Source organism: Rhinolophus sinicus, linkage group LG06, assembly GCF_036562045.2.
Source record: "Rhinolophus sinicus isolate RSC01 linkage group LG06, ASM3656204v1, whole genome shotgun sequence".
Taxonomy (NCBI): Eukaryota; Metazoa; Chordata; class Mammalia; order Chiroptera; family Rhinolophidae; genus Rhinolophus; species Rhinolophus sinicus.
The window spans coordinates 159,451,901-159,478,846 of NC_133756.1; the positions used below are offsets into that span (position 1 = coordinate 159,451,901).

The 26,946-nt window shown below is 53.5% G+C and overlaps 4 protein-coding genes across 29 annotated transcripts; 3 read left to right on the forward strand and 1 right to left on the reverse strand.

Moving 5' to 3' along the window:
* Window positions 1–290: 290 nt before the first annotated feature.
* FERMT3 (FERM domain containing kindlin 3) lies at window positions 291–18,254 on the forward strand. The gene is made up of 15 exons (XM_019717867.2): window positions 291–1,244; window positions 1,820–1,992; window positions 4,924–5,157; window positions 5,359–5,478; window positions 5,576–5,744; window positions 5,969–6,071; window positions 15,012–15,119; window positions 15,278–15,412; window positions 15,492–15,541; window positions 15,631–15,755; window positions 15,958–16,064; window positions 16,184–16,417; window positions 16,765–16,889; window positions 17,422–17,563; window positions 17,695–18,254. Exons 2-15 carry the CDS (start codon window positions 1,833–1,835, stop codon window positions 17,872–17,874), a joined length of 1,992 nt encoding a protein of 663 aa, XP_019573426.1. The 5' UTR covers window positions 291–1,244; window positions 1,820–1,832; the 3' UTR covers window positions 17,875–18,254.
* TRPT1 (tRNA phosphotransferase 1) lies at window positions 18,208–20,732 on the reverse strand. Of its 12 annotated transcripts, none has more exons than XM_074336552.1 (8): window positions 20,645–20,732; window positions 20,199–20,281; window positions 19,889–19,970; window positions 19,169–19,356; window positions 18,912–19,083; window positions 18,650–18,706; window positions 18,464–18,574; window positions 18,208–18,327 (listed from the first exon to the last, which is right to left on the reverse strand). In XM_074336552.1, the coding sequence occupies exons 2-8, from the start codon at window positions 20,271–20,273 to the stop codon at window positions 18,239–18,241; spliced, it is 774 nt and encodes a 257-aa protein (XP_074192653.1). In that variant the 5' UTR covers window positions 20,274–20,281; window positions 20,645–20,732; the 3' UTR covers window positions 18,208–18,238. The 12 variants fall into 12 exon arrangements, with proteins under 12 accessions (XP_074192653.1, XP_074192660.1, XP_074192652.1 ...); XM_074336559.1 differs by having other exon boundaries at window positions 19,889–20,044; window positions 20,645–20,690; XM_074336551.1 differs by lacking the exon at window positions 20,645–20,732 and adding an exon at window positions 20,475–20,638.
* Window positions 20,730–23,286, forward strand: NUDT22 (nudix hydrolase 22). Of its 2 annotated transcripts, none has more exons than XM_019717877.2 (6): window positions 20,730–20,770; window positions 21,074–21,571; window positions 21,907–22,005; window positions 22,502–22,599; window positions 22,737–22,830; window positions 23,120–23,286. In XM_019717877.2, exons 2-6 carry the CDS (start codon window positions 21,092–21,094, stop codon window positions 23,219–23,221), a joined length of 873 nt encoding a protein of 290 aa, XP_019573436.2. In that variant the 5' UTR covers window positions 20,730–20,770; window positions 21,074–21,091; the 3' UTR covers window positions 23,222–23,286. The 2 variants fall into 2 exon arrangements, with proteins under 2 accessions (XP_019573436.2, XP_019573437.2); XM_019717878.2 differs by having other exon boundaries at window positions 20,760–20,807.
* Window positions 23,287–23,577: 291 nt separating this feature from the next.
* DNAJC4 (DnaJ heat shock protein family (Hsp40) member C4) lies at window positions 23,578–26,864 on the forward strand. 14 transcript variants are annotated; one of them, XM_074336543.1, is made up of 8 exons: window positions 23,581–23,780; window positions 24,094–24,186; window positions 24,311–24,397; window positions 24,845–24,938; window positions 25,362–25,546; window positions 25,628–25,792; window positions 26,501–26,583; window positions 26,676–26,864. In XM_074336543.1, exons 1-8 carry the CDS (start codon window positions 23,764–23,766, stop codon window positions 26,759–26,761), a joined length of 810 nt encoding a protein of 269 aa, XP_074192644.1. In that variant the 5' UTR covers window positions 23,581–23,763; the 3' UTR covers window positions 26,762–26,864. The 14 variants fall into 14 exon arrangements, with proteins under 14 accessions (XP_074192647.1, XP_074192644.1, XP_019573441.2 ...); XM_019717882.2 differs by having other exon boundaries at window positions 23,587–23,784; window positions 24,311–24,332; window positions 25,403–25,546; window positions 26,497–26,583; XM_019717886.2 differs by having other exon boundaries at window positions 23,590–23,780; window positions 24,311–24,332; window positions 25,403–25,546; window positions 26,497–26,583.
* The last annotated feature ends 82 nt before the right edge of the window (window positions 26,865–26,946 follow it).

Sequence of the window (26,946 nt, forward strand, 5' to 3'; positions counted from 1 at the left end):
CCTCAACTGGGCTTAAAGTAGTAGATTTTGATTATATCTTTCACGATCACAAACTATTTCTAAAACCCTCTTCTTGGACTGGGATGGCCTCTAGGGCAGGAGTAAAACTTCCTCTTTCGCTCCAAGAGTGTAGCTTTCTGGGCTAGCAAGCTGCTGAGGCCAGCAGCTGGCGGCACTTCCTGCTGCCTTGACTTTGCATAAACTCCCCCCCCACCCCAATCCCCGCAGGCCCCCTCCCCCGCCTGGGTGGCACAGTTCAGAAAGCCTGCTCACCACAGGGATTCTGGTACTACTGTCTCTTCAGGCTCAGTTTCCTCCAGCCCCAAACTGAGTTTCTGGAAGGCCAAGTTCCTGCTGGGAACCAGGAGCGAGCGCAAGCCCTGGCTTTCCCAAAGCTTACATCCCGATGCAGGGATGGACGGGAAAAGATTGGGCTACCAGAGACCGTCTCAGGTCACGTTTGAGCAGGGACTTGACTGAGTGAGCCTAGCATACTGGGGGTGGGAGTGGGGGTGGGGGGGAGCACGTTGCAGGTGGGACAGTGGAGGTGGCAGGTTTGAAGTACTACCTGGAGGGGCAGGGCAGGGAGGTGGTTTCATTCCGTTTCCCAGGCAGCTCTAAGGTTGACAACTTTGGAAGTAGAGGCCCTTATTGGGGGCAGGAAAGACGAGAAGTTTTCTCTCGGGGCCTTCTGGTTTCTACTTTGTGGTGGTAAGGGACATCTGGTCTTGAGCTTGCTTGACCTGCCGAGTCCTAAATAACCTGGATCCAAGCCTTTCAACTCCATGACTCCTTGGCAGCCCAGTGATATTTCATGGCCCAAAGGTGCCCACCTCATGACAGGTTGGAGATGGGATATGGCTTCCTACCTAGCCCTGAACACAATTTAGCTTCTCTAATTTGAACCAAGCTACCCTCCAAATGAGGACACCCTTTTTGTGGTGTTAGGTCCACCAGCCCCGCTCCTCCCTTGCTTTCTGTGCTCACTGGGAACCAAGGCGGGGCCACGCTGGAGTCCTCAGCAGTGGCTGGCAGTGTGTTTCCTGCACCCAAAACCACCAGCCCGCCCTGGGGAGGGGCTGAACAGCCCTGCACCCTGCTTGAGACAAGCTCCTTTCTGAAGGAAGCGCCAAAGAGAAAGCAGGGAGAAGGAAGCACTCAGTGGTCTGCAGGTGTTCAGGCTGAAGCCAGGAGTGGCTGACACTCCAACCCCCCACCTGCAGCCCCAACGCCTTGCAGGCAAGGTAAGCTGGGGCCCTTCTCTTCCTCGCCCTCCTGCGCTCTGCCCATGCCCTGACCCATGCAGCAGCCTGGTCTTGCCAGTGCCCTAGAGAGGCCTCAGCTGCTCTGGGATGTTTGGGTCTCAGCTTCAGGCCAGAACTGGAATTCATATTTTCTGACCTACGTTCACCACCATTTCCAGAGTAGGAAGCTGCCAGCGTGGGCTTGGGGTGAGCTGTGGGCTGGAAAGCAGACGGGTTGTGCTCAGCTCTGCCATCAAGCTGGATGATCTTCAGCAAGCCCCTTCTCATGCTTACTGGGCGTCAGTGCTCCCCTCTGTAAGATGGGAGTGGGTTGATCAACATGGTCTCTGAGGGTCCTTTCCCCTTAACCCCCCCGCTATGGTGAGAGGGCCTGAGGTTTGCCTGGAACAGCTCAGCACCCGGTGTCTTGCTTGGGCTTCTGTGGCACACTGGCCTGCTGGCTTGCTCTGCTCTCCCACCCATCAGGGCCCCATGGGGCCTCTTTTACCTGACCATGGAGAGCCTAGCAGGCCCAGCACCCTGTTCACTTTGCTTCCTCCCCACCCCCGCTGTAGAGCCGCCACAGCCATGGCGGGCATGAAGACGGCCACCGGGGACTACATTGACTCGTCCTGGGAGCTGCGGGTTTTCGTGGGAGAGGAGAATCCTGAAGCTGAGTCGGTCACCCTCCGGGTCACGGGGGAGTCACACATCGGCGGGGTGCTCCTAAAGATCGTGGAGGAGATCAGTGAGTGCCCCTGGGCCCTACTGCTGCTCTCAACAGTGCGGGGTGGCTACAACTGGAGTCCCTTGGCACTTCCGGGCCACCCCGGCTGCACAGCGCTCGATAACAGTGTCACAGTGACTAAGGCACCAGCTTAATCATTCGGTCCCAAAAAAGACATTTCCCCAACTTCCCCTCCCTCCCACTGTCTTCCCTCCCTTCCTCCCACTCCAGCTGCTTCTGCGAAGTCCCCAAAGAGCAGGCCTGGCCACAGTCCTCCATTTACTCACTTCTAGGGGCCGGAGGGGCCCTGCCTAGGCTGAGGAATAGGTCATGTTCCAGGGATCTGAGGGGTGATCAGAGCAGGTTCTAGGGAACTGGGGTTCTACTTCCATACCTCCTCCCCCAGGCGGAAGCCCTCAGCAGGCTGGTGACAGGCCCAGCCTGGGTGGGAAGGCCCTGCCCCCACAGGAAGTTACAGCAGAGGAGCCTGTGGTATCAGCCATTGAGAGCAGTAGGGCCAGTGACATGGGGGCTTCTCATAGCCTTTCCCTGCTGGGAGTGCGGGCTGCCCCTTCCTGGCAAGGCAGTAGGCACACCCTGATAGCCAGAGCCGGAAGGCAGGCCCATGAGAATCCCAGCCAGGAGCCTGGGTGGCCTGCAGATGGGGGTAGATGGGCTTCCTGACACCCAGCCAACCCACCACGTGCCTCCTGGGAAGGAGATCAGGGGCTGTGGACAGGCCGGTGCCCCACGGCAGCCTGACCAAAAGGCCGCAGTTGTGAGGGGACCATTCAGAAGGCAGGGCCCAAGGAGGCTGTGAAAGCAGAAGTGGGGAACAGAGGATCCGTCAGGAGACTGCGCGTCAGACCAAGACTCCGGCAGGGCCTGGCTGAGCCAGGGCAGAGCAGGTGAAGACCTCGTTGGCCACAGGGCACAGCAATGCAAATGGCCTACACAGGGAGTCATACTCCACTCCTCCACTTACTGCAACGCTCTCCAGGACAAGTCCCTTCAGCACGTGTCCCCTGCGATGGGGACATTGTCCCCACCCCTCTCACCTGAGCTCATTCCTTAGTGCATCAGATGCCTCCGGGGGCTCAGCTGAGTTGGGCCCATGCAGCCCCTGGCTTCCTGGAGCACAGCTGGGCAGGGGAGACCAGCCTTTCTGCTGCCGGCGCAGGGCTGAGTACTGGTACAGCACAGGGGCCCCTGTGGGGGCCTGGAGCCAGAAGACGGTCACCCCTAGCCTGGGAAGGGGACACTTCCCACAACAAGCCAGTTAATGAGTCTTGAGACAGGGCCACAGCAGGAAGGAGTAAGGGATGAAGTTGGGGCAGGGTGTGTTCTGAACTGGAGCCGCTAGGCCAGGTGGGGGAACGGCTGGAGCGTGACAAGAAATGAGGCTAGGGAGGCCGTCGTAAGGACTTTGGACTCCCCTGGAGGTGGAGGGCACCTCAGGGAGACTGTCAGGCAAGGGCTTACATTAGGCAGGCCCCTTGAGAGATGGTGGGCTGGAGACAGGGAGACACGGCCTCCTACAGTGGGTCAGCAATGAGGATAGACAGGAGGGAGGGTTTTGGAGGTGGGATTGACCTCAATTAAACGTGGTGGCTAAACGTGAAAGGCATGACACCCTGATTTGAGAAGAGAATCTTTGTCACCAGCACCCAGATACGGCACAAATTTGCCAGGGGCGTTCCTGTCCATGCTGGACAGACCGAGGGTAAGATGAACGTCTTGGCTGGGACTAGGAGTCATTGCATTTACAGTCCAAGAGCCAGGCACATGGCCTGTGAACAAGGTTTCTGGAAAGACGAAAGCCAGTGGACGTGCCCGTTGGCCAGTGGCTTGCAGGTTCAGGCCACAGGAAGATGAAGCCATAGACTGGGTGTGACCCCCCCAGGAGGAAGCCATGGCAGAGGAGGAAGAAGAGGGTCCCAGACTGAACCAGGACAGGCCAGGGGCAGGCCAGGAGAGGGGCCAAGGAGAACAAAACAGGAGTGACGGGTCAAGGGGAGAGGGGTGTGGGTGCCAGAAAGCCAAGTACAGAGTGTGAGGGGTGGGGCTTAGGGCTCAAATGCCCCCAAGGGGGCCGACAGATCCAGGTGGAGGTTTTCTTCACTAGCAGCACTGGTGATGTTGGGAAGGTGTCAGGAGACGGGGAATTGGGCCCCTCGCAAGGAAGAGCTTTGCACACTCTGGAGGGCTATGCTGATTCGGGGTCTCTGTGCTCACCTTGTACCAGTTCATGCTCCTAAAGGGAGCAGGAAAGCACACCATGCGTCACCCATCACAAGCTGCGTGACAAGTGAAGTATTCACACTTCTAACTGAATGTTCACTCGCGTGTTACTGTGCCGGCATGAGTGTGTCACAGACCCTGTCACTTACGACGTCGCAGACGTCATCAGTGTTCATGGGGCCAGAGTCATTACTGGTCACATCTCACGAATTAGAAAACTAAGGCACAGAGAGGTTAAGGGCTTGGCCAAGGTTACAAAACTAGAAACCACTAAATATTTACAGAGTGCCTGCTGCTGCCCGCCAGGCACAACCCCAGGCCCTGCTGTAGCCTTTGTCCCGAGCTCTCCGAATGCCAAGGAAAGGCCAGAAATGGTGGGAGGACACAGGAGGGGCTGTATGGGGGGGCCCGATGGGCTGGAGTGCATGAGGTGGGGACACGAAGATTGGGGCACCTGAACTCTGGGTTGGGGGCTCCCTAGGAAGTGATGTATGAACTGAGCCAGAAGGATGATCAGGGTTAGCCAGCAAAGAGCCATTCTGCCATGACCGTGGTCCTAGACCCCAAGCCAACCCAGCCTGGCCCTGCCCTTGGCTTGGGCAGGGGAGGGGAAGTCACCGCAGGCCTCTGAATCCTAGGCTTGTGCTCAGCGTTGGGGGCAGGGCCCTCGAAAGCTGATGTGCACCCACCCCCTTTTCCATGGCCCCGCAGAACGCAAGCAGGACTGGTCAGACCATGCCATTTGGTGGGAACAGAAAAGACAATGGCTGTTGCAGACCCACTGGACGCTGGATAAGTACGGTATCCTGGCCGACGCCCGCCTCTTCTTCGGGCCCCAGCACCGGCCGGTCATCCTGAGGCTGCCTAATCGCCGCGCCCTGCGTCTCCGAGCCAACTTCTCCCAGCCTCTCTTCCAGGCTGTGGCTGCCATCTGCCGCCTCCTTAGTGAGTCCCCAGATATCCCCACTCTGCCCGCTGCAAGGGGCCTGATCCCCTGGGTTTACAGGCCCGGCTATTGTCATGTTGTCCTTGCTACCCTCTTCCCCATCCTGCCTGCAGGGCTGTGACCTGCCCCAAAGCACTCATGGGTGGGGCAGGAGGTCACAGGGCAAGATCTGGCCCCCACTGAGGCCCAGCTCCTCTCAGGTATCCGGCACCCTGAGGAGCTGTCTCTGCTCCGGGCTCCTGAGAAGAAGGAGAAGAAGAAGAAGGAGAAGGAGCCAGAGGAGGAGGTGTATGACATGACGAAGGTCGTCCTGGCTGGCGGTGAGTACAGGCGGCCACCGGGGGCTGGGCACAGGGGCCGGGCCCATGAAGCCGGGGGCTGGGGGCCAGGCCTGGTTGACCCTGACCTGCACTCCAGGCGTGGCACCTGCGTTGTTCCGGGGGATGCCGGCCCACTTCTCAGACAGCGCCCAGACGGAGGCCTGCTACCACATGCTGAGCCGGCCACAGCCACCACCGGACCCCCTCCTGCTCCAGCGCCTGCCTCGGCCCAGCTCCCTCATGGACAAGACCCAGCTCCACAGCAGGTACAATGCCTGCCGGGTCTGCGCCCAGGGCCACAGCCCCTTGTGTGTGGGCCCCCACCCCCAGGGCTCTTGCCATCCTGTGTCCTGCTCACCCCCAATCTAGGCCTCCTGTGTCCAGGCCTTTCCTATGTGTGTGTGCTTGCCCCCAGGCGCCCTGCCCAGCCCCACCCCTCCCCCGCGCTAGACCTTGCTCAGCCCTGACCCCTGCCTGTGCTGTGGCCCAGGTGGCTGGACTCGTCGCGATGCCTCATGCAGCAGGGCATCAAGGCTGGCGACACGCTCTGGCTGCGCTTCAAGTACTACAGCTTCTTCGACCTGGATCCCAAGGTGGGCGGGGTCAGGGCGAGCTGGGGGTCTGGGTCAACGGGACATGGGGACCTAGGGTCAGGGATCCGGGCTCGGGGAATGTTAGGGACTTGTGGGGATCTGTGTCTCTGTCCACATCCGTTTATTAATTCCACCAACAGTGCTGGGCTCAGGCTGATGCCAAGGGTGTCAGGGAGATAATGACCACAGTTCAGTGTAGACAGTGGTGAGTGCCTGTGGGAAGCCTGCTCAGGTGGGCAATACCCAGCACCTGGGCTCAAGGAAGGCTTCCTGGAGGGGGTGGCACTGGGACCTGCAGGGAGTAGGGTGGGCAAGGGACAAGGCTTCACAGGCAGGCGCCAGTGTGCATCTCTCCTCCCAACCTACTATCCCCACTAGCAACCAACACGTTCCATGCATCCCTCTGAAAGTCCGCCAGAACCCCACGTGCACTCCCTCTGCCCCCCTTCACTGCAAAACTTCTAACTGCCGCCATTGTCTACAGAACACTTGGGGTCTACTGTCCTTTCTCCCCAAATTCCAGCCTCCTCTTTCCCATCCTTTCCTGGGTGCTCCCTGACTCCTCTCTCCTGAGCTAAATCTCTCCTGGTGTCTTCTGTCCCATCCCCATGAGGAAGTACACCTGCTCAGGTGACCGTGCCCTCCATGCTATCTGTCCCCTGCTCACTTCCTGCTCACTTCTTACCCAGCTGCTTATGACCTCCCCCCCCCCCCAGCGTCTCCAGCTGCCCTGCAGGCTCCTCGGCGCTCTCTCCTGTCTCCAGGCCTCCGGCATTGGCAAGCCCCAGGGCTCCATGCCAGCCTCCTCCTTCTCACCCTCTCTCCCAGAAATCTCGTCTGGTGGATTTAGATATCATCTCCGTGCTCTTTGTAGCTCCCAAGTTTATAATCTCCAGCCCAGACATCTCTCCCCTGAGCTCTAGACTCGCATGTCCAACTGTCTCTTCTCAGGTATCTAATAAACACCTCAGGCTTCTGCCAGCAGCGGGATTCTGGGTTCCCAGGCTGCCCAGCGCCTCCTCCCAACACTGATGGGTTCATTGCAAAGTCCCAGACTTACAGCTGTCTAGGTCCATCCCTTTCCTGCCCACCCCATCCCTCATTGTGTCCTGTTGAGCCTCCCTCGAACTAAAATCCCAAGCCACCCACTCTTCTCTGTCCAAACATCAACCTCTCTCGTTCGAGAAGGTTACTGCAGCCCCTCTTACTGAAACTGTCTCCTCTCTGGGACTCCCCCACCTCCACACAGCTCTGGAATGAACATTTGCAAGCGCACATTAGGTCATGTCACTCCTGCTTAAAAGGCTTCTGTGGCTGCCTGTGGCCGCAGGTGCCATTCTCTGAGGCCCAGCCTGATCTAACCCTGAACACTTCTCTGCATCCTGCCCACTCCTTTCCACCCACACCCACCTCCTTTCCATTCCTTCCACATCCCCTTCCTCTTCTGGAGACTTTCTTGTTCCCTTCTCTTGCCTTTTCTGCCTTCTTTTGGATTGAGTAGTTCTCAGGATTCCATTTTATCTCCTTTATATTAGCTTATTAGCTATGCCGTTGTTGTTTTTAAGTCGTCGTTTTGGGGGTTTTAGCACACATATTCTGTTACCATCCAGTAATGTTATCCCGCTTCACGTAGAGTCTAAGAACATCAGGGTACTTGCATTCCCCTCTTGTTATTGCACGTTTCACTTCTCCATATGTGAAAGGCCACAATACATTGTCATACTTCTTGTTGCTGTTATTATTATGATGACGCTGCATTGAGAAATAATTTCTATGACATATAATTTGCCCATTTGAAGTGTACAACTCAGTGGTTTTTAGTATGTTCACAGAGTTGTGCAACCATCACCCCAATCAATTTTAGAATTTTTTTTCACCCCAAAAAGAAATCTCAGATCCATTAGCAGTCACTCCCCATTTATCTCCCACTCCCCTCAGCCCCAGACAACTACTAATCTCCTTTCTGTCTCTATAGCTTTGCCTATTCTGAACATTTCATGTGAATGGAATCATACAATATGTGGCTTTTTGTGATTGGCTTAGTTCACATAGCATCATGTTTTCAAGGTTTGTTCATGTTGTAGCATTCACTGCTTCCTTCCTTTTTGTGGCTAATATTCCATTGTATAGATAGGCTGTATTTCATTTATATCAGTTAACAGACATTTGGTTTTAGACATTTGTTGATTATTATGAATAATGCTGCTATGAATATTCATGGACATATTTTTTCATTTCTCTCAGGTAAATACCTAGGAGTAAACTTGTGGAGTTGCCATTGTTATTTCTGCTTTAACCAGTCAGTTATTTTCTATTAGACTTTTTGTTTTGAAATAACTATAGATTCACAGACAGTTGTGAGAATTAACACAGAAAGAGAAAAAACAAACAAACGAAAAACGAATTACCACACCGAGGTCCTAGAGACCTGGGTATCCTTTATGCATTTTCCTGACCAGAATCCCAACCAGGATGTTGACACTGCAAGTCAAGATACAGAACAGTTCCATCCGTCAAGTGTCCTGTTAAGACACTGAAAACATAAAAAAAAACTCTCCTATACATTCCCACACACTCGCCATTCCCTGTGCTCTTTGTTCCTGTGTATAGATCCAGAGTTCCAGCTGATATCCTTTTCTGTCTGCCTGAAGGACTTTTTTAACATTTCTGGTGATGAATTCTTTCAGCTTTTGAGTATCTGTATGAGTCATTATTTTGCCTGTAATTCTGAAAGATGTTTTTGTTTGGTGTAGAGTTCTCTGTCAACAGGTTTTTTGTTTGTTTGTTTGTTTGTTTACGTACCTTAACTTCACAGTCTTGTGGTTTGCACTGCTTCCAACTCTGGGTCTGCTGTCATTCTTCGTTCACCTGTATGTAATGTGTCTCATTTTGTGACTGCTTTTACGATTTTCCTTTTATCACTGGTTGTAAACAATTTGATTATCATGTGCCTTGGTTCACTTCAGGTTTCTCATGCTTGGGGTTCATTGAGCTGTTTTCATTAAATTTGGAAGTTTTCTGGCTATTGTTTTTTCATGGTTTTTTTTCCGCTGCCCTCCTTTTATGGCATGTCAATTACATGAGTATTAGACTGCTAAAAATCATCCCGCAGCTCACTGATGCCATTCAGTTAGCCGTTTATTGTTTTTCCGTCTTATTTTTCTTTGTTTCATTCCAGATAGTTCTATATTTTTAAGTTTACTAATCTTTTCTCTGCCATGTCCAATCTGCTGTTAATCCCACGTCTAGAAGTTAAATTTTGAGTTTTTTCAATATTTTCCATATCTCTCCTTAGTGTATACCTGCTTTTCTCTACTTTCTTGAACATACAGGATATACTTATAATAACTTTTAGTGTTTTTATCTACTAATTCTATGATCCATGTCATTTCTCGATCTATTTCTACTGACTATTTATCTCCTCATTATGACTTGTAGTTTTCTGCTTGTTTTCATGCCTGGTTATTTTTCATTGGATGCCAGACATTACAAATTGTATGTTCTTGGGTGCTGATTTTTTTTTTTTTTTTGGTAGTCTTTTAATTATTTGTAAACCTTGTTTGGGGATGAAGTGAAGACACTTCAGAGCAGTTTGATCCTTCCAAGACTTGAACATTAATTAGACAGGACAAAAGCATCCTTTAATCTAGGGCTAATCTACTCCCTTACTAAGGGAATAGCCTTCCGAGTACTGTATCTGATGAGCCATGTATGATGAGGTTTCTCTAACCTGGTGGGGGGTGTGAACTATTTCCACCCTATGTGAGGTCTGGCAAATGTTCCCCCTGCTCCGTTCCAGAGTTTTCTTCCACCTGCCTTGGGTAGTTTCATTACACACGCACACACACACACACACACACGCACACACGCACACACACTGATGAGTACCCAGCTAAAGACTCAAGAGGAGCCCTCTGCTGATCTCCAGAGCTTCCTCTCTGTGCAGCCATTTCCTCTCCAGTACTTTGTCCTGTGAACTCTAGCTGCCTTGGACTCCCCAAATTCTCAACTACATCTCTGCTCAAGGGATATGCTGGGCTCTGTTTGGGGTCCTCTGCCCTGAGCCACAGCCTGGAAGTTCTCTTCAGACAGTCAGCCAGGGCCATCGTAGGGGTCATCGTGTTTCCCTTCTGTGTTCTGTGTGGCTTGTTTTCCAGTATCTAAAAGCCATTTGCTCTTTGTTCTTATTTGTTTCTTAAATTTTATTTTTTGTCAAAGTAATATACGATGGCTTAAAGAGTTAAATAGTCCTCGCAGGTTTATAACAACAACAAAGCAGTTCCCTGCTGCTCCTCTCCTTATCCCAGATCTTGGATCCCTAGAGACTGTAGATTTTAACTCTGTAGCTTTTTATTCTAGTATTTACGTCTGTATCACATCCTTATATATTTCTGTTCCTTGTGTTTTTATTTCACTCATTATCTATTGACTTTGTATGAAAGATGAAGATTTAGCTGTCTTACACCCTCCTCCCCCACCCCCACACACAATACAAACATTTCTTTGTACCTTTCCAATTGAATTGTGCGATAGTTTTTGGTGAAAACAACGTCATTATGGCTGTAAATAGTAACACATATAAATAGTATTCTTAGCTAAGCCACAGAGTAGTGGTATTTCCTTTCTTGGTCAAGTTTTTCTTATAGCTCATAATTGCTATATTTTTATTAACTTCTTTTTCTATTAATTGTCTCTATACAATTAGAAGAGAGACCCCAAAAGGCTATCTGGACACTCTTGATGTGGCTGTGGCTTGCCATTGGGGGTTTTCACAGTGAGGAAGTGGGGTGTTCCATAGCCAAGCTCCTCCAACACAGCAACTGAGCCACTCCTTTCAAAACGGTTAATGACTTTAGGACATCAGTCAGTGTGATTTCCTTTTCGGGACCACAGAATGGTGGCACTCTACACCCACGGCACAACTGTTGTCCTTAGACTTCCCTTCACTACTTCCTGGGAATTCCTATATGGGACCTCTTGGTCCTGGATCACTTGTGTTCCTCTTTCTTGACTGACTCCCTCATTTCGATGGAGTATATACTTCAACAGCTTCCCTTAAAAGGGTATGTGAGACTTTGTTTCATACCTGCATGTCTGAAAAAGTCACTATTCTACCCTTATCCACATTATAGTTTGGCTAGGTATAGAATTCTAGTTTGGAATCATTTTCCTGAAAATTTTTGAAGCCACCTTCCCACTGTCTTCTAGTTTCCAATGTTGCTGTTGAAAAGTCTGATGCCATTTTTATTTCCAGTCCTTCCATATGTGACACACACTTTTATTTGTTCTTGGAGGTAGGGGGCAGGGACAAGAAACTTTAAAAATCTCCCCCCCTTATCTCTTGGTGTTCTAAATCTCTCAATAGTATGGATCCTTCTTCATTGATTGGCCTGCACACTTGCTGAGCCCTTTCAAATTAGAACCTGGGTCCTCCAGTTCTGGAAAAATGCCCTTTATAATTTCTTGATTAATTTCCTCCCCTCCATTTTTCTGTTGCTTTTCCTTTTTCTGGAACTTAGTAGATATTAAACCTTCTAGATTGATTCTTCAAAGAAACAAATTAGACATTCATCTTTTCTTTCATGTTTTTAAGTTCATTCTCTTTCTGTTCTACTTTCTGGAGAGTTCCTTGATTTATCTTCCAAATGAACTATACAATTATTAATTTCTACAGCTTCATTTCTAAGTTCTAAGAACTCTTATTTTATGAGTGTTCCTTTTTAAAGCTTATAGCACTTTACCAGCCCCCTGAAGCCCCCGTAATAACCCCCTACCATGCACTATCTCCCACAGCGGCAACCACTAATGTTACCTCTAACACTATAGATGAGTTTTCCCTGCGTTTGAAATCTACATAAATGAAATCACACAGTCTATACTCTTTTGTGTCTGGCTTCTTTCACTCAGCATTATGTTTGTATGATTCACCCATGCGGCATATAGTTGTAGTTTATTCTTTCTCAGTGTTGTGTAACATTCTGTTCTGTCAATACACCACAATTAATTTCCATTGATGAGCATTGTGTTATTTCCAGAATGGGGCTATCATGAACAGAGATGCTATGAACATTTCAGTATATGTCTTTTGGTGAACATAGGTACACATTTCTGTAGGGTATATACACAGAGGTGGAATTGCTGGGTTCTAGGACAGACACTAGGGCCTGTAGTAAATAACTGTTAAACAGCTTTTCAAAGTAGTTGTTCCAATTGACACCCCATCAGCAGTGTATGAGAGTTTCGGTTGTTCCACAGCTTCACCACACTTGATATTTCCTATCTCTTCCAAGGTAGCCATTCTGGTAGGTGTGTAAATGTATCTTATATGTTTTTTTTTTTAATTTGTTTTTTCAAACAGCTTTACTGAGATATAATTTACATACTATATTAGGTTGGTGCAAAAGTAATTGCTGTTTAAAAGGTTAAAAATAATTGCAAAAACAGCAATTACTTTTGCACCAACCTAATATAAAAAACCCATTGTGAGCAGTTTGGTTATTTTTAGTAAAAGTATACAGTTGTGCAATCATTACCACAGTCCAGTTTTAGAACATTTCCATCACCCCAGAAAGCTCCCTAGTGCCCATTTGCAGTCATTTCTCCTCCCACACCCAGCCCCAGACAACCACTGACATACTTTTTATTTGGCATTAATTTACATTTCCCTGATGACTAATCGAGTCTTTTTTCATATGGTGATTAGCCATTTGGATATCCTTTTTGTCAAGTTTCTGTTCAAGTTTTTCACCAATTTTTATATTAACTTGCTTGTCTTTTTCATACTGCTTTGGAGGAGTCCTTTATTTTGGCATATGAGTACTTTGTCAGATAAATATATTGTGAATATATTTTCCCACTCTGTGCTTTGCTTTTTCATTCTTTTAGTGGTTTATTTTGATAAGCAGAAGCTACTAATTTTAATACAATGCGATTTATATTTCTTCTTTTATGATTAACATCTTTTGTGTCCCGTTTAAGAAATCTTTTTTATTCCCAAATCACAAAGATGTAGTCCTATTTTTCTCAAAAGTCCTTATTGTTTCCATTTTCACATTTGGATCTGCAGCCCATCTGGAATTCATATTTGTATGTGGTGTGAGGTAGGGACACATATAATTTTTTTTGACACATGGGTATCCAATTGACCCAGTGTCATTTACTAAAAAGAGCATTGTTTCCCCGGTGACTGCAGGATCACCTTGGTCCTAAGTCAGGTGTGTGTCTACCTCTGACTCTCTTTGGTTCCATTGGTCAATTTGTTTCTTGTTGCCAATGTCACAGTCTTAATTACTATATCTTTAACTTTACAATTATTTCTTTTTAAAATAGCATCCTGTTCTCATTTTATGAGCGCAGTATTTTGTCTTTATAAGGATTTTGACTCGTGTTGGAAGTTTTCTTCTGCTCCCTACATTGTCTTTATTTCCTCCAAGCTCTTTTTTTTGGTCTTGCTCTCTGTAGTTCATGCTAGTAGCATTCCTTAAACGTGGGTAATCCTTGACTAACCTTTTGTATTTACAAGTAAGGCTCTGAAAAGCCAATTGAAAACCTTGAGTGGATGAATTGGGCTTAGCATTTTGGGGGCCTCCTGGGGTGCTAGGGCAGGGATGTCCCTCTCTTGAGGGGATTTCTCTTTGGTTCATCAGTTTCTCAGCAGTGAAACTTCTGATCTCCTGACTGGGCATAGAAGGCTCACTGACAATGTCTTGGGTGGCAAGTGAAGAAAAGCTGGGGTGTCTCAGAATGCCTTCTCTTAATTCATCTGTTCTCAGCATCTTGCACCCCCTCACACATCCAGCTGTGCCTAGAGTACCAAATGTGGAGGTAACTCCAGCTCAGCATCTCAGTAAATCTCTGGCTTCTGCCAGGAGCTAACTGGCTGTCATTTGGTTACAGGGAGTAGGGAAGCACCTGCTTCTTTTATAGACTTTCTACAGTCCTCATTTCAGCCCAACCTCCCCTCTCAGCCGAGGGATCCCAGACCGGAGCCTGTCTAGGGGTTCGCATGTGAACTGGATGCCTTTATCCAGTTGGTCTTGCTCTCTGTAGTTCATGCTACTAGCATTCCTTAAACGTGGATAATCCCCATGTTTTCTGCTTATTTTCAAAACTCATTAGTGCTTTTACCAGAGAACAAGAGAGAGAGAACAGTGTGAGATCTCAATTCTCTCTCCCTGCAACTCCATTCCCATTCACGTTTTTGCTTTCCATCTTCCAAAATGTATTTGGCACCTCTCACCTGCTCTAGTCCCTTCCCTCTTCCTTGTCCTTTCGGGTTTACTTTTTTTATGCCTTGCTATCAATTTTAGTGGGTTTCAGAGGGAGCATAGGCTTGGTCTTCTGTGGGTAACTAGGATCCCCCTTTGAGATTTGCACTCCCTATTCAGACTCTCTGGAATGTTCTTCCTGTCACTCTTCCCTTTAGTGGTCCATTGTCGTCCTTCAGGTCTCAACACAGCATGCCACCTCCTCAGGGAAGCCTTCCCTGAATGCTGCCTCATGTAGAGCAGCCCCCTGCAGCCCAGTTCCATTCTCTGCCATCACCATCAAACTTGTGGTGTCTTTGCCTGAGGGCCTGAGTGAGTTGCCCCACAGCAGCTATTTCCTTAATAGCTTTGATTGCACTCGAATCACTTTACTTATTTGTAGATTGGTTACTCAGTCCTCCTTTTGCCCTCAGCAGCATGTGGTGTGCACAATAGACATAGTCAATATCTGTACACAAAGGCTTAGAGAGAAAAAGGTGCCACTTCCCTGGACAGATGGGGTTAGCAGGCTGTAGGCTGGGATTGGCGTCTTCTGCCCATGTGGGGCCACTAAACGGTCTTGCCACAGTATGAAGGACAGGGCCGAGGGCTGAGGCTCGCAGGAGCTGGGCACATGGGGTGCTCAGGACGGGTGGCACCTGACCAACCCATTCTTCCCCGCCCCCCGCTCCAGACAGACCCAGTGCGGCTGACGCAGCTGTACGAGCAGGCTCGGTGGGACCTGCTGCTGGAGGAGATTGACTGCACTGAGGAGGAGATGATGGTGTTTGCAGCCCTGCAGGTGCCAGACAGGCCTGGGGGACCCGGGGGGCTGGGCTGCAGGCCAGTCCTGGGGCAGAAAGGCTCTGCCAGAGTGGGGCCCATCGCTGGGGAAGCCCTGCTCAGGGCATGGCGGGATCAATGGACTGCCCGCTGAGCCCTCCCATGTACCCCACCCAGTACCACATCAACAAGCTGTCCCAGAGCGGGGAGGTGGGTGAACCAGCCGGCACAGACCCAGGGCTGGATGACCTGGATGCAGCCTTAAGCAACCTGGAGGTGAAGCTGGAGGGGTCAGCACCCACGGACGTGCTGGTGAGGAGGGGGTCCAGTCAGGGGGGCGGTCAGGCCCAGCACAGGGCCCGGGCCCCCATCTGACTCCTCTCCTCCCCAGGACAGTCTCACCGCCATCCCAGAACTCAAGGACCATCTCCGGATCTTCCGGTAAGTTTGGGCCATGCGGTAGGGGCCAGTGTGGAGAGGGAGCAGAGGAGGGAAATGTGGCCTGTCACCACCTCCCGCCTCACCCTCAGGCCCCGGAAGCTGACCCTGAAGGGGTACCGCCAGCACTGGGTGGTGTTCAAGGAGACCACACTGTCCTACTACAAGAGCCAGGATGAGGCCCCTGGTGACCCCATTCAGCAGCTCAACCTCAAGGGTGAGTGAGGGTGGCCCCGGCAGAACAGGGTCAAGGGCAGGGCTGTGGGTTGCTCAGGTGATGGTCTCACCTCAGTTTTGTCCTGGGGGCCAGGGAAGATGCCCTGTGTCCTGAGCCAGCTGTGCAGGGCTGTCATTTACCCAGGGGCTTCTCAGGCAGCCTCCCCCTCTGTAGCCTTCTAGCCCACGCCTTCTCCCTCCAGGCTGTGAGGTGGTCCCTGATGTCAACGTCTCAGGCCAGAAATTCTGCATCAAACTCCTGGTGCCCTCCCCTGAGGGCATGAGTGAGATCTACCTGCGGTGCCAGGATGTAAGGGCTGGGCAGGGGCCCGGGCCGGGCTGAGGCTGGAGTGGGGGCGGGGGCAGGGGCAGGGGCTGAATCAGAGCTTGGCTAGCCCCTCACCACCCTCGCCGGTCCTCCCACCACAGGAGCAGCAGTATGCCCACTGGATGGCCGGCTGCCGGCTGGCCTCCAAGGGCCGCACCATGGCGGACAGCAGCTACGCCAGCGAGGTGCAGGCCATTCTGGCCTTCCTCAGCCTGCAGCGGACAGGCGGTGGGGGCTCGGCCAACCACGCCCAGGGCCCTGATGCCTCCCCTGAGGGCCTCAACCCCTATGGCCTTGTTGCCCCCCGCTTCCAGCGAAAATTCAAGGCCAAACAGGTACCAGAAAGAGTGGGTGGAAGGAACGACCATAGCATTTACCTGGTCAACCTTGGCCCCTGGATCTCCACAGAGCCTTCTTCTGGAAAGCCATGTGTGCTCACTTGTTTCTTCTCCCACCATGTCCCTGAGACTGAGGGTGCTGGTCCCCTCCCTCTGAGGACCAGCTGCCCATGTCCACCTCAGGGCCTGGCTCAGCTTATAGTTGCTGACTGGTGAGAGGGTGCACTCTGGTGGCCCCACAGTGGGCACTGGCCCTGCCCCAGGCTTAGCATCCTGTCTCCCTGATGGGGACAGGCATCGGGTCCCAGGGACTTTGGCAGCCCCTCACCAGTGTGATCCCACAGCTCACCCCACGGATCCTGGAAGCCCACCAGAACGTGGCCCAGCTCTCGCTGTCTGAGGCCCAGCTGCGCTTCATCCAGGCCTGGCAGTCTCTGCCCGACTTTGGTATCTCCTATGTCTTGGTCAGGTATGAATGCCACCCCGGTCTGTTCTGCCCTCATCTGCTGCCTGTGGGCAGCACCCTAAAGCCTCTCTTCTTGTTTTCTGTGCCCCCCTCCCTGCACCCCCACAACAAACACAACAGGGAGAGAGATCAGGCCAGGAAAGCAGGAGACCCAGCTCTCTGCCACGGACCACTCCATCTGGGCCTCGGTTAGCTGGTCTGTAGGACAGGGCCCACATTGGCCACTGTGACCGGGAGTGCCCCCACTTGCCCATTTTCTAAGCCTGCAAGGATATGAGTGAGGCAATGGATGAAGATGGTACCAAAACAAAAGTTGTTATTTAAAGGCATGGACTATTTGCCTGATGCTGCTAAACACTATTATAATGATTATATCAGTTAAGCCCCATTTTCCAGATGAGGGACTTGAGGCCCAGAGAACCTAAATAACTTACTTGTACAACTTGCTCCTGAGCACCACACCAGGCTGTCTGGGTGGGCTCCCGGGCCACGCAGGGTGGGGCCCTTGCTCACACTCTGTCCCTCTGGGGACCAGGTTCAAGGGCAGCAGGAAAGATGAGATCCTGGGCATCGCCAACAACCGACTCATCCGCATTGACCTGGCCGTGGGCGACGTGGTCAAGACCTGGCGCTTCAGCAACATGCGCCAGTGGAATGTCAACTGGGACATCCGGCAGGTGGGCCCAGAGTGAGGGTGGGGGTAGGGTCAGGGCCCAGGGCCAGGGCCAGGGCCAGGCCCAGCCAGGACAGCACAGGGGCTGCACTCTTATCCCACCCCCACCAGTCCCTCTGACTGCCCGCCCTGCAGGTGGCCATCGAGTTTGACGAGCATATCAACGTGGCTTTCAGCTGCGTGTCTGCCAGTTGCCGCATTGTGCACGAGTACATCGGGGGTTACATTTTCCTGTCAACGCGGGAGCGGTCTCATGGGGAGGACCTGGATGAGGACCTCTTCCTGCAGCTCACAGGGGGCCACGAGGCCTTCTGAGGCCTGTCCTACTGCCTCCATCCCGCTCACTACCTGCCATGGCCACTCGTAAGCCCACACCCACTGGGACTCACTGCCCACACCCTCTCCAAACATGCACCAACCCGGGCACATTCACCCACTGACACTGGCTTTGTGCAGACCAGGGATCTGGCTGGGCCCAACCCTGCCATCCTACAGGCTGGGGAGGGTGGGCCCTGAGTTCTACAGGGCCCGCCCTTCCCTTGTCTGGTTGGCCAAGACCAACACCCCTGACCTACTTGTAGTCCCTGACCATATGAGGAAGATCAGCTGTAGCTACAAGGTGATTCATCATTTCAAACTGGAGTCTTGTTTTTGTTGTCTTTTTTTTTAAATAAATATTTTATTGTTGGATCATCCTTCCTCTGGAACTGTGCTTGGGGCCACTCTGACACTCTGTATCTTCATTACCAGACAAGGAGAGGGGTTTTCCTGAGATAGAGATGAGTTAATTAAAGAAAGGGAGACCTAAGTCAGACTGGGATTGGGAGCTGGGAAAGAGGTGAAGGGCAGAGGGCACAGGTTTCAGGCACAAAGAATGGGGGTGGGGTGGAGTGGTGGTTCTCACGGGTAGGGCGTAGCTGCAGGGCCTCCTTGAAGTACTTGGGAAGCAGAAAGCCATCAGCATTCCCTGGAGTCAGGATCACCCCATTGGCAGAGCGGAAGAAGGGGATTCCATCTGTAGACAGAGCCAGAGATGTGACTTGTGCCCTCTCTGCAGGCCTAGGGCAGTCCCTGCTATGTCCAGACTCACCTGCCAGGGCCAAGGGCCCGTTGATGAACACGGCCACTTCACAATTTGGCCGCATGCCTGTGGAGACAACTGGAGCTGGGGCCTGGGGCGTCTGGGGTTGCAGTTATCAAACCTGGAGAGGCTGGCATCCTGGGCTCAGTGGGGAAAAGGGAGTGCTGCTGCATGCATGGTATGGGGTGGTCTTTAACAATAGAGGCTAGGACCCTTGGAGGGAACCCCGGGAGGACAGAGTGGGTGGGAATAGCTGGAGGGGAGAACTGACCACTGATGACACCAGGGTCCCCAGGCAGTCCTGGAGCCAGGTGGATGTGTGTCCTTCCCTGGCAAGACAGGCCCTTGAGCAGGATGGAGGGCCAGTGCCGCCAAAATGTGCCATGGACAAGCATCAAAGGCAGGGCCTGTGTCTCCAGGGGTATCAGCTCCAAATCAGGTACCTAGCACGGGTTGGGGAATGGGCTGTGAGACCTCCCTCACAGGCAGGGTCCCACCTGGCTCTCCCATTTGTCTCCTGAGCCCCACCTGCAGGGAGTGACCCTGATTGGCCCTGATGAGAGGGCCAGTGCTGGGGTCGCCCGGCTTCAGTGCAAACCGCTGCTTCCCACTGGTGTCCACCACACGCTGCACATCTTCAGCTGAGAAGCTGCGGAACTGGGGTAGCTGCAGGAGGGTGCCCAGGGGCACGAAGCCATCTGTGGGCAGGCAGGGTGCTGAGGAGCTTAATTTGCTCTGGCCTCAGCCAGAGTTAGCAGGGCGAGCCACAGGCAACCGGAACAGAGCCTGGGCTTGTGGGTCACAAGGGTTCATCTGTGTGACCTTTAAAAAGTCTCCCCTTTCTGGGCCTCAGTTTCCTCAACTGACAATGAGAGTAGGATATGCTTCGTGTAGGGTCACAAATATAAAATGACCTTTTTTAGCAAGTACTCGGCCAAAGTGGACACTCAGTAAGCCTCATTTGCATCAACACCCCCCACCCCGTGCCCATTCTTGGGATAAGTGTCTATTGGGCCACTGGGCTGGAAGTATCACTAAGCCTGGCTCAGACAAAGTCTCCTCTCCCAGTTTGCCCCAGACATGATATTGGGTTAGGGGCCTCGGTCTTCCCTGTACATGAAGGGATGTGCCCTCTGAGTAGTGCCCATAGGGAGCGGTAGGAGCCAAGGGTGAGGGCAGTCAGAAAGGCTCACACTGCTCTTTGCACTTGAGCTCCTCCTCGCCCCAACCTCCAAGAACCTCACTTACCGGCCCCCATGGGAAGCCCCAGCTTCAGGGCCCCGTGGCGCAGGGCGTAGGACAGAGCCTTGGACAGTCGCACATCTCCATCCTGCAAGATCCCAGAGGTGGCCCCTGGTCCCCGCGGTGATCCTGCCCTGCTACTAACCCTGAACTCGGAGTGACCTGATGCAGGGGGTGACCAGTGAGAGAGGAGTCCCTGTGCTCTCTGGGAAGAGTATGACCCATCAGCCCCCACTCCCACTTCACCAGCATTTCCCAGGGAACCAGGGCTCAGAGTCCCCTTACCCCTGCCCTCCCACCATGGGGTGGGGTATACCTGTTCCTGGGGTCTGTGAGACCTTCTACCCCTGGGCCGCGCTCCTGCCTGCTTCCCTCCTCCAGAGGAGTTCATAGCCAAAACTGTGGGGAGCAGTGACATGTGGGGACTGTTAAGGACCCTTCCATGTCTCCACCTTGCCCAGAATGTCACAAGCCTCAAGATACGAGAGCTGGGAGGGGAACAGTAAGCTCATTAAATTCACTTCCCAGCCCAACTCCCTAGTGCAGATAGGGAAACTGAGGCCCAGCAAGCAAGAGTTGCCCAAGGTCATACTGTCAGCCACGGAGCCCAGGAAAGCCGAGCCTCCGCGCTTCAGGCTCGCGGGTCTGTCCCGCGAGGTGGGCCTGAGGAGGCGGGGCCGGCGTCCAGGTTAACGGGGCGGAAGATCAGGGTCGACCAAGACAGACCTAGCAGGAACGCGGAGGACAAACGGGTAGGCTCACCAATTCCTGCTGTTAGGCAGCTAATACCACGGGCTCCTGAGGGCCGGGACCAATGAGAAGCCTAGGAAGGAGGGGCGGGCACTTCCGCTCTGATAAAATGGGCGGAGTCTGAGGGCTGAATTGGTGGTAAGTGACAGCTGGAGGCTGGAGCTTCCGGACCCTGGTAGGGGTCCCTGCGCGTCCGGGGTTGGAAGCAGGACCCCTGGGTTTGGGAGATATGGGCTTTAGTGGGTAACTGGACCTAGAACCTCTGGGTGGTTGGCGTGCCCTGGAATCCCAGGGATGTCTGGCCCCAGGAGTCCATGACTCTTGCTGGATAAGACACTTTACCTGTCCACGGGTGTGCAGAAGGGCTGGGGGTATCCTCAGTAGGTCTGTGGGTGGCTATGGGTCCCCCAGCGTGACAGGCCTGGCTGTGACCTCCCCCAGAGCTGCCCTGTCCAGACCATGGACCCTGAGGTGTACCTGCTGCTGCATTGCCCCCCCGGTGGGCTGCCCAAGGAGCAGGTACGGGCTGAGCTGAGCCCAGCCCACGACCGTCGCCCACTGCCAGAAGGGGACAAGGCCATTGCTGCTGTCTGGGAGAGCCGGCTACAGGCCCAGCCCTGGCTCTTTGATGCCCCCAAGTTCCGCCTGCATTCTGCCACTCTAGTGCCCACTGGCTCACCAGGGCCGCAGCTGCTCTTGCGCCTGGGCCTTACTTCTTACCGAGACTTCCTGGGCACCAACTGGGCCAGCTCAGCTGCCTGGCTGCGACAGCAGGGAGCCGCCGATTGGGGTGACAAGCAAGCTTACCTGGCAGACCCACTGGGGGTGGGCGCTGCACTGGCCACCGCAGATGACTTCCTTGTCTTCCTGCGCCGCTCTCGGCAGGTGGCTGAAGCACCTGGGCTGGTGGATGTGCCTGGTGGGCACCCTGAGCCTCAGGTGAGATTCCAGGCTGGGCGCAAAGGCACAAAGACCAAGACAGCTTAGCTTTGTTTTCATCATCCCTCAAAGGAGGATTTGGCCTGGGATTTTTCTGAAAGTCTCTGCTCTTCAGCCTTCCTACTGCCCCCTGCCCCGGGACCTGTGGGAAGCTAGGGAATGGGGGTGAGGACCTAGCCAGACATCTGTTTGTCCATCTGGAAAAAGAGGGCCTGGGTCAGGGGAACACCAACACTCTTACACTGTGCCCAAACAGGCCCTCAGGGACAGCAAGTATGGAGGGAAGGCAGGGCGGGAATAGGTGGGGAGCAGGGGCTGAGCCTGACCTCTCACAGGCCCTGTGCCCTGGTGACAGTCCCCTGCACAAGGACCTCCCTGGGGAGCTGGTGGTGCATGAGCTCTTCTCCAGTGTCCTCCGGGAGATCTGTGATGAGGTGAGTGAGGGGTGGCCAGGATAGTGTGGTGGGCTGGGAGGGAGGTGGTAGAACGTGCCAGAATTCCACAACCGCATTTTGAGCTGCTGGGAGAGTCTGCAGGCATGTGGCATTGAGGGAAGAACTTGGCTTTGCAGCTGGGCACACTTGGAACGGAATTCTAGCTCTCATTTCTGGATGCTTCAGGTTCTTCCTCTTTACAATGGGAACAATGATAAATGTCTTGCCTATTCCCCCCAGGTTTGTTGAAAAGAGGAGTAATTGGGAATCGATTTATTGACTCCCTTTGGGTGTCTCTGGGCAAATTGTTCAATCTCTCTGGTTTTGATTTTCCCATCTGTAAAATGAACATGCCCAAGATCTGACATCCTGTGATTCTGGGCATTTGAGCTACAAACTGTAAAATAATGTACAAGGGTAATGCATGCTCTGTTCTCCATTGAGAGGGGCGGAGATATGGGCAGTGGGCACTGACCAGTGGAATCTCTGGCCCCAGGTGAACCTGCCACTGCTCACCCTGAGCCAGCCGCTGTTATTGGGCATTGCTCGCAATGAGACCAGTGCCGGCCGTGCCAGTGCTGAGTTCTATGTCCAGTGAGTGAGCTCTGAGGGACAGGGTCCTGGTTCCTGGGGTAGGTGGGTGGTTGAGGGGGATGGCTGAGGTAGATGGGGCTCCACAAGGACCCTCCGAGGGCTGGGCACCCACCAGCCACTCTCATGTTGTTGTCCAGATGCAGCCTGACTTCTGAGCAGGTGAGGAAATACTACATGAGTGGAGGACCTGAGGCCCATGAGTCCACAGGAATCATCTTTATGGAGACACAGGTGTGAGGTGGTAAAGTCTTGCTTAGAAAAGGAGCTGAGGTTGGGACTTGCAGAGGCCTAGTGATACGTGTTTGTCTCTGAGGGGTGAGTCAGACAGGGCCCCCAAATCTCTGAGCTTTTCTCTGGAGCCACAAGGCCTCGTTGGGGAAGCCAAGGACTTGCTCAGCCACCTTAGCGTGTATCCCCAGGGACCATGCAGTGCAGAGGGCTCTGAGGCTCAGGAACTCTGGGCACAGCTCCTGCAAGAGACCTGAGGGCTGGATGTCTGGATCTCACTGTCTCCCCACAGAGCATACCGAGGTTGCAGGAGACCGAAATGTGGGCCGAGCTCTGCCCCTCGGCCAAAGGCGCCATCTTCCTCTACAACCAGGTCCTGGGAAGCCCTCCCTGAGTCGCTCTAGGGTCCCCAGCCCAATCACCACAGCTTGAGAGATAATAAAGGACTTTATTCTTGGATACGGCTGGCATCTGCTGTTTCTGTGAGACAGAGTGGGGCCGCTGGGAGAACCCGGGGTGGGTGAGAGACATAGGACTTGGGGAAAAAAGGCCAGCCTGTTTTCCCCTGTGCAAGCTGGGATGAGTGCCGTGCCCCCTTGCCAGGCTCTGGTGAGGGTCCGGGTCGACTATGGGGTGGAAGTGGCTGTGTGAAAAGTGTCTCGCTGCAAAGCGGTGTAACAGCCATGTTCGCGGGACAGAGCGACGGCAGCTGCTCCATAAACCTCACTGAAAGCCAGCCTCGGGGCCGCCAGCTTACCCGGTGGACAAGCGCGCCTTACAGCGCAACGAAAAGACTCGGCCTCAGTGGGCGGGCCCGAGGCGTCAAAAGCCAATGAGCTACGGGCAGGGCCCTCATCGCACTTTCCGGCTGGGTGGGCGTGGCCTGAGTTTCTAAGCCAATGAGAATGTGCGGGTGGATCTGAGTCGGCGTAGGAAATGGTGGCAACCGCGGGGTCCGTGAGTGAGCGGGGGCGGGGCTTGGTGTGGCTCCTCCTTTGCCCGCCACCCCCAGCTCCCAGAGTGGGGCAGGGGGTCCCCGGGCCGGGGCCTGGGTGTCCAGACACAGACGCCAGTGTGAAGAAGGGCCTGGGTCAGGGGTAGGACAGGTCTAAGACACTGGGGTCTGGTCTTGAGCAAGGAGGCCCCACCTGCCCCTCGGTCCCCTGGGCCTGCTTCAATTTTCCTCCGCAAGTAAATGGTCCCTTCACTCTGCCCCCGGAGTGCTTGAAGTTTGGTCCCAATGCATTCTTTGTGGCCTTTCACCAGCTGCCCGCCTGCCGCCATGCTGCCCCTGCGCCTATGCCGGCTGTGGCCCCGCAGCCCTCCCACCCGGCTCTTCGCAGAGGCCACCCGGCAGCGGTGAGTTCGGTCTTTGGGGGCCCGGTGTCGGCCCTGTAGTTCAGCGGGTTTTTGTTGAGGGCCTGCACAGCTCTAGGCCCTGCCCTAGGTACGAGGTAGTTGTGATCTCTCTATTCTGTGTCAGGTGCCTTACAGGCTTGTCTCAGGTAAACTTCACCTTCACTGCTGAGGACAGGATCAGAGATGAAGGGACAGCCACCAAGGTTATACAGTGAGTTAAGTGGCAAACCTGGAGTTTGAGCCCAAGCCAAACCCAGTGCGTTTTCCACAACTCCTGTGGTTGTCCAACATCACTGTGCATAACTCACGGGGTGGCGTGGCCCTTACAAAAATGCAGATTCCTGGGCCCTGCTCTGGAGCTTCTGAGCTGCAGCTATGAGGTGGGACTCAGGAATCTGTTTTTTTAAACAAGCTTTTTAGGTGTTTCTGACACAAGGAATCTGATGAGGACTACACTTTGAGATGTTCTGATCTGCACCATTCCCAAAACACTCCGAAAGGAGGGATGATTTGGAGATAGATCTCCCTTGGTACCTGCCTCAGTCCCCTCAGCTACTGGTTGCTGAGTTGAAGGGTGTAGCCCAGGGGGGCTAGGAAGGGTAGGGGAGGGGTATCCTCTGTTTCCTTAGTGCCTGCAAGTTCCAGCCTCTCTCCACAGGTCTGGCCCCAGTAACTACTATGAACTGTTGGGGGTGCATCCTGGTGCCAGCCCTGAACAAATTAAACGAGCTTTCTTCTCCAAGTCCAAAGAGGTACCAGTGGTCCTAGGAAGGGAAGTGGGAGGGGAAGTCTGAGCCAGACGGGATGCACTCCAAATTCCCAGGAATGGAGCTGAGTGGTTCACTCTAGCTGGTGCCACATTCCGTCAGCACGCATATGGAGGGGGAGGACCCCAAGAGCAGATGTCTGGCCTGGCCGGAGGAAAGCCAGGGGTGTGCTGTCTGATGGGCTGGGCTTGGTTCTCTTGACCTGTCTGCTCTTGAGAAAGCATGGACCAGCGCAACAGTGAGAGCCAAGAAGCCACCCCTTCAGAGGGGTGGCTGGCCCGAGGGTGAGGGTCGTTGCCCAGACAGGGCCTCTGGGAATGATTTGAGCCCTTGTGGGTGGCCATTATCAAGATGGGTCCTGGGAAGAGACATGGGAAAGGAGATGAGGGGAGTCCTGCCCCACCCCAGCTGCACCCTGACCGGGACCCTGGGAACCCGGCCCTGCACAGCCGCTTTGTGGAGCTGAGTGAAGCGTATCAAGTGCTTAGCCGGGAACAGAGTCGCCGCAACTACGACCACCAGCTCCGCTGGGCAACTCCCCCAAAGTCTCCAGGAACCACAGCCCATCCCAGGTCTGCTCATCAAACACACAGGTACTGTATCTTGCTGCTGGCTTGCCCCCCACCAAGTCTTTTAGGGAGCTTCATCCCCACACTGTCCCTTCTCCCTCCCAGCAGCTCCTGGACAGACCCCAATGCACAATACTGGGCCCAGTTTCATGGCGTGAGGCCTCAGGGACCAGAATCGAGGCAGCAGCAGCACAGACACAACCAGCGGGTGATGGGGTACTGCCTCCTGATCATGCTGGCAGGCATGGGCCTGCACTATGCTGCCTTCAGGTACATCCCTGCTGGGGGGAAAGGGCAGGGGGGTAAAGCCCAGTGTGGTCAGCCAGCCATCCCACCACCCCTGTCGCCTGCATTTGTGTCTCTCCAGCTAAGAATTGCATGAAATACATCTCCAGAGCATTTTCTCACTTAGCAAAGACAGCCCTGCACTAAGGGCTAATGTCATTTTCAGGTTTTTTTTTAATAATTTGAAAGTAAATCTTTGGTGCTGGCTGCCATGGAGTGGCAGAGCCAACCAAAATCATGCAAAAGAAAGAAATGCATTGTAACAAGGCCTCACCAGCAACTGTCTTCACTTGTTTGGCAGCCAACTGTCACCCCGCCCCTCTCTCATGCATGTCATAACAGAGGTTCTACAGCAAAGATACTTAAAGGCAGTCAGTGCAATGCCCACTGCTAGCAGCCTGCCTAGTTCAGTGATGGAGTTGTGTGTACAACCCTTTCAAATCTGCGAGGACCACCCTGATGTTCAGTGCTGTTGTCACTACTATCAGCAGGACAGCTGGGGATTTGGGTCGCCATTGGACCCTCGACAAGCCTGGCCTCTATGTGTCCCTCTCCCCGCCTAGCACAGGCAGTTAGGCTGAGGTCCTTGCAGATGTAAAGCTGTGAGACCCTAGAGTAGGGTGCAGGGGGCGAGACTTGGGGGACAGCAGGGTTTGGGGGACCCAGGGTTAATTGTAACCCCCATGCAGGAAGCTGGAGCAGATGCATCGTAGCTTCATGGATGAAAAGGATCGGATCATCACAGCCATCTACAATGACACACGGGCCCGGGCCAGGTCTGTCCCAGCTCTACCCTGCCCTGTCTTCACTGCCCCGGCACCACCCTCCAGGATCCCTGTCCCAGCCACCCCGGTGCTCTCTCCTGCAGGGCCAACAGAGCCAGGCTCCAGCAGGAGCAACAGCAGAGGCAGCAGCTGCAGCCACCACCCGGGCCTCCCCCAGGCCCAGGGATAGTGCCCCCAGGCACCAGCCCGTGAGCAGCTCACCTGGATGGGGCCTGCTGATGGGGCCGGAACTCTCCACTCCCCAAATTGCATGCAATAAAGTGGTTCTCTGCGCTCGTGTCCGCCTCCCTCCTTCAGTCCCAGCACCCCCTTACCCCCCTCCCCCCAACCCCCGGCCTCCCCGTGGGACAGCGC

Excerpts from the sequence above, each read along its gene's own strand:
- FERMT3 (XM_019717867.2), top strand. The coding sequence starts at position 1,833 with ATGGCGGGCATGAAGACGGCCACCGGGGACTACATTGACTCGTCCTGG. Across the intron at positions 16,418-16,764 it reads GAAAATTCAAGGCCAAACAG|CTCACCCCACGGATCCTGGA; the intron begins GTACCAGAAAGA and ends GTGATCCCACAG. Across the intron at positions 16,890-17,421 it reads ATCTCCTATGTCTTGGTCAG|GTTCAAGGGCAGCAGGAAAG; the intron begins GTATGAATGCCA and ends TCTGGGGACCAG.
- TRPT1 (XM_074336549.1), bottom strand. Across the intron at positions 19,971-20,198 it reads CTCACAGACCCCAGGAACAG|GATGGAGATGTGCGACTGTC; the intron begins GTATACCCCACC and ends GGGATCTTGCAG. Across the intron at positions 19,357-19,888 it reads GGGGCTTCCCATGGGGGCCG|CACCCTGCCTGCCCACAGAT; the intron begins GTAAGTGAGGTT and ends TAAGCTCCTCAG.
- NUDT22 (XM_019717877.2), top strand. The coding sequence starts at position 21,092 with ATGGACCCTGAGGTGTACCTGCTGCTGCATTGCCCCCCCGGTGGGCTG. Across the intron at positions 21,572-21,906 it reads GTGGGCACCCTGAGCCTCAG|GCCCTGTGCCCTGGTGACAG; the intron begins GTGAGATTCCAG and ends GACCTCTCACAG. Across the intron at positions 22,006-22,501 it reads TCCGGGAGATCTGTGATGAG|GTGAACCTGCCACTGCTCAC; the intron begins GTGAGTGAGGGG and ends CTCTGGCCCCAG.
- DNAJC4 (XM_074336541.1), top strand. Across the intron at positions 25,793-26,496 it reads CTGCACTATGCTGCCTTCAG|GAAGCTGGAGCAGATGCATC; the intron begins GTACATCCCTGC and ends ACCCCCATGCAG. Across the intron at positions 26,584-26,675 it reads GACACACGGGCCCGGGCCAG|GGCCAACAGAGCCAGGCTCC; the intron begins GTCTGTCCCAGC and ends TCTCTCCTGCAG.